General features: G+C 36.9%; 1 protein-coding gene across 1 annotated transcript; it reads right to left on the bottom strand.

Moving 5' to 3' along the window:
* Positions 1-756: 756 nt before the first annotated feature.
* On the bottom strand, positions 757-1236 carry LOC126792287 (protein LATE FLOWERING-like). The gene has a single exon (XM_050518744.1). It carries the CDS (start codon positions 1234-1236, stop codon positions 757-759), a length of 480 nt encoding a protein of 159 aa, XP_050374701.1.
* Between the last annotated feature and the right edge of the window lie 3708 nt (positions 1237-4944).

Here is a 4944-nt window from a genome sequence, read left to right as displayed (position 1 = left end):
TTAATTATGGGAAGTTGGGAAACATAAGAAGACTGAGAAGAGACAGAAGAAGATTGAGAAGGGAAGACCTCGTCTTTTACTGAAATGAGAAGAGAGGCTGACGTTTTTATGTTGGGCTTAGCATATATACTAGAGTAATGAATACAACCCTAAATCTAATGGTCAAAAATACACTATAAAAATCCAACAGTTCCTAATGATTTTGATTGATAGAACCGAACTGAACCGTTTACACTTCAAACGGTTCGGTTCTATTAATTTGCTGCACTTTTTCTTAGAGGAACTGAACTGATCCGGTGTTAACTGATTCGGTTTTAATGGTTCATTTAAGAACCTGAACCGATTAACAGCCCTAACGGTTAGTAACCGTTCTCTTACACATATGGCACCCGATTACCATCAACAGTTCGATCACTTTAATTAGTACAATTAATCATACATTCATATATTATTATACATGCAATCGTACAATCAACTATCGATAGATTCTGATCTAATTACAGTCATACAATACATGCAACGTACTTCTGACCACACAGCTAGCTAGAAAGAAAGAGATCAAGTAAGTAAGACAGTAAACTGTAAAACTGCCCAACTAACCGATCGACTAGATCTATACTAGCATGGAAAAGAGGATTAATTATTAGAAGCTAATTAATAACGTGTTCAAGCTAATGTACGCATGAGGATTCATTAATTAATTGAACTATCGAGTTGAGACGGCGGCCTAGGTTCTTGATCGCTAGAGATCGAGACTTAAAGTCTCAAACGCAGATCAATATCCTGATCATCTCCTTCATAATCTTCAGGGAGCTGTACCCGACCTGCACCAATATTAGCACCATCGTTGATGGCGGCAGTTGTGGTTGTGGAGTCACCAGAACTCGTAACGAATATAGGGTTGATGAAGGGGTACCAGACGCTGCCCGTTGGAAGCAGTAGTTGATCACTACGTTGAGGAGGAGGAAAGTGTTGGTATTGCTGATGCTGATGATCCTCGTCGAAGTGCTCCAACATGGCCATGCTTGCTAGCTTCCTTTCTCTTTTGTGTGCGTTCTGATGGCCACCTAATGCTTGAGAATTCTCAAAGTCTCGACCGCAGTAGTGACAGACAAACTTCTTGGTCGTCGTTATCACCACTCCTTCTTCACAGGGATCGGCCTTGAGTGAAAAACCAAATAGCTTCATTGCTGATGATGAACGTTTGGTGTTGTTACCAGCAACCGATGAACTCATGCTACTTTACAATTCCAGCTAGAACAAAGATCGTGTGCCCGAAGAAGTGTATAATAGTTACTAAATGTATGGTTGATAGATGGATTTTGGTTAAATTGAAAGCTACTCAAACGTAAATGTTCTTGGAATCATGGTTTCATAGAAGAACCCTAGTTTTGGGTGGAATGGGATTTATAGTGGGATGATTTTTTTTCAATGACGACCCCACAATCCCTATTTTATATGTACGTCCCATCTTAATCCGAAGGGTTATCACTTGTTGTGTAACTTGAAAAATCAATAACATTAAGGAGTGGAAATGTTCATACGCTTAAGTACTATGCTAGCATATCAATCATAATGATTTTGGGTAAATATTCTTACGTTTTGATATTTAAGTACTTCTAACCCAACATTCTCACACCAACATTTTTCCATTTTTCATGCATTCAATTGTCTCGAATTCATGATTTCTTTTTGTTATTCTGGTGCATGATTCCAAATAAGTGAATGTGTCATAAAATAAAAATTGAAGAAAACATGTGTAGATTGAATTTGAACCTGGAACCATATCTCTATTACTATAAAGTCAGCATCTCAAACACTACCAAATTACGAACGTTCAAAAATATCATTTCACATCTCACATTGGCATACAAACAAACAGGGATTTTATAGTCAAAACATAAATTTTTTTTAAAAATCACATATTCACATTAATAACCGTCAATTTTTCTACACCCCTACGGGTGTGGATAGTTTCTAGTGATTTTAAAGCACACAAGTAATCATATAAAAATCTATAGTAAGATTTTATAGAAGTCTTTTATAATCATAAATCACTAGTACGTTAAAAAAATTAAGATAAATCAATTAATAATAATTTAATTTACTATAATTAATTCAATTAATAATTAATTTAATAAAGTTTAATTAATAATGATTAATTCAATATCTAAATTTTGTGTCTATTCACACGAGAAATTTTTCACTACTACCGTAACACCACGTGTCGAAAGAATTTGTCAGCTGATACAAAGTGATCGACATAATAGTTCTTGAGATCGAAGAGTACGTTATTGCATGTTGAGTTGTTGAGTAGATTGTGCGAGTAGTGAACAGTAAGTCAAAAATTAACTTAATTGTTTGATATCAAATTTATCAAGTCTGTAAGTCTGTTAAGTATTGTGTTCGCACGTAATTGTAAGAGATAGCTAACCTCATTTACATGTAAATGCCTAAAATTAGTTGATAAAATTGCAGGTTATACTCAACGGCAGAACTAAACATAATCCGATGAATATATATCGAACCGGCCGTGCTCCTAAGTCCTAAATGCAAAATATATGTAATTTGATTAGTGCCCCACCCTACTGCTTTCTTGATCCGCCGACGATATTTTGGGCAACTACATGCATGATGCATAATCCAAAGCTACAGAAACTATTGTACTAGGTACTGGTACCCAGTATGACCCTGGCTTCTTTGAAAAACACGTACCCTTCCCTCCGGTCATCGTCTACCTTTGTCCAGCTAATTTTGTACTATTATTTGCTTACGTGCATACCCTTTCAGTTTTCAGTATTATTATACCCATTTCTGACCATAAGTGAAAAGCCTATTTCAGCTCTGATATACAGATGGATCGATATAGATGAAGCGACCTCAGAAGTGATCGATGCACCGATTATATGTCCTCAAAACTAATCTTCTAGCTAGCTAGTTCCATGCATGCATGCTAGTCATCGTCACTGTTTGCACTGTTGATCGAGCTGGATAATACCTATCCCGGTAGCTAGTAACCTTAAACAATTTGCACTGTTGCTGTGAAGGTGCTACTAAAACATATTGAAGCCCCAAATCAAACCTAGCTCCGGCCCCTACTTGAAGGGGTCCTCGGAAAACGTTACTCTACTTCTGGCACGTTGTCGTTTATTTAGTCAATCGTAATTCAATACCTTTTTCGATATGATATTTCCATTTTAGGGATCTTGTACGCGTCGTAGGCTGCTATGGCCTGATCGAATAGTATACCAGTCTCTGGTGTCGCGTCCACAATCGTTTATAGGACAATCATATATGGAAGCTAGCTACTGGCCCATGAATTCGAAAGGTTATAAGGGCATGTATGCTGCTCATAATGAATTGAGATAAACGTGAGATTTGTCCCTTTGTGTTTGCCCACATCCAAGAGGGGAATATATGGTGGAGATATCGGTCCAGGTCTCTGGTCTATTATGTGAATTAGTGCTACACCAATTATACTTGGCACCTACATTAACATCAAAGATTCCAGATCGAGTAGTAGTACATATATCACTGATATCAGTGGAAAATAGATGGTCATGTGCCACCAACCTCTTCTTCGTTCTCTTCTTCTCCGAGTACTGATCGATCGATCATGTAGTTAAAGCCCAGGTACCGGTGATTAACAAGCTAGCCAGGCCGGGTGAGTCTCGTTCGCCATTTTTGTTTGTTATGGTAAAACTGGGAGGGGTCAATAATGACAGCATCTTATTCTACATTGTGCTGCGCGCATGCAACTAGTGCCTTCAACCTGCTGGCCCGGATACACAGTCACACGCGAAGGTTTAAGTAAATTTGCAAAATTTCTGCTTTTGAGAAGAATCTATATATAGTTGTAGCCTACGTACGTAGTTGTAATTGACTAACACGAAAACTGAGATTGGCATGAATGCCTAGTTAACAGATGGAACCCGACCATATACTCGTGGTTGAGCAGAGTCGATCCCTTCTTTTAAGAGGCGAACTACACGTACTTAGGCTACTGAATATTTGCTAGGAGCTAGGTTGGAAAAAAAAAAAAAAAAAAGATGTCATTAGGTTGGTGAAGTTCCAACCTAGCTCCTAGCAAATATTCGGTAGTCGAAGTACGTGTAGTTCGCCTCTTAAAAGAAGGGATCGACTCTGACTCAACCACGGGTATATGGTCGGGTTCTATCTGTTAACTAGGCAGCTAATGCATTAAGAACAAGTGAAAGCTTGATCGAACAATGGAGAACTCAATCACCAACCATTCCAACCAATAGCTAACGCGCTGTGAAACAATGGTTTATACTAGAACTCGATATTAATGCAGTACGTCATAATATCGGTTTAATCTATTATACATTAATATATATTATATATTTTATATTTAACTGTTGACAATAGATATTATTTTTATGACATCACTCACAAAACGATATCGACCGTTTAATGTGGGATATATAACATTAATATATATATATTAGAATTTTCCCCTAATATCTGCTATACGTATCAAGTAATAAATGCATTCTAGAACAAACCAACACGCAATGATTGAATAATCACAAAATCTATCAGTCATGCATGCTCGCATTTGCCACGAAACTATTTAAGATCTTAAGAACTAAAACATGTTTCATAATATCGAAATCAAAGTACTATCTAGCTATAATCTAACGAATATGCGAAACAACTAAACAAAGAAATTCAAAATAAATTCAATTATTAAAAAAAGAGAGGAAAAGATCGAGATCTGAAAGTAGAAAGAAAAAGTTCAAGGAATTACTACTTTGTAAATCAATCGATTACAAATTAAAGAGGTGATGGTGATGGTGATGGTGAAGAAAAAAGGGGAGCTAGGCCGCCTAGGCGGCAGAGCTTTGTGTAGGAAATAACTATTTCCGTTTATTGAGTTTATATTTGCTGCGGAGATCATATTTATATTGAGTTTCCACGCAT

The sequence above is a fragment of the Argentina anserina genome, chromosome 4 (assembly GCF_933775445.1).
Source record: "Argentina anserina chromosome 4, drPotAnse1.1, whole genome shotgun sequence".
NCBI classification, from domain to species: Eukaryota; Viridiplantae; Streptophyta; class Magnoliopsida; order Rosales; family Rosaceae; genus Argentina; species Argentina anserina.
Note: the sequence above shows the minus strand (reverse complement) of the source record. Positions and strands in the feature narration are given on the sequence as shown.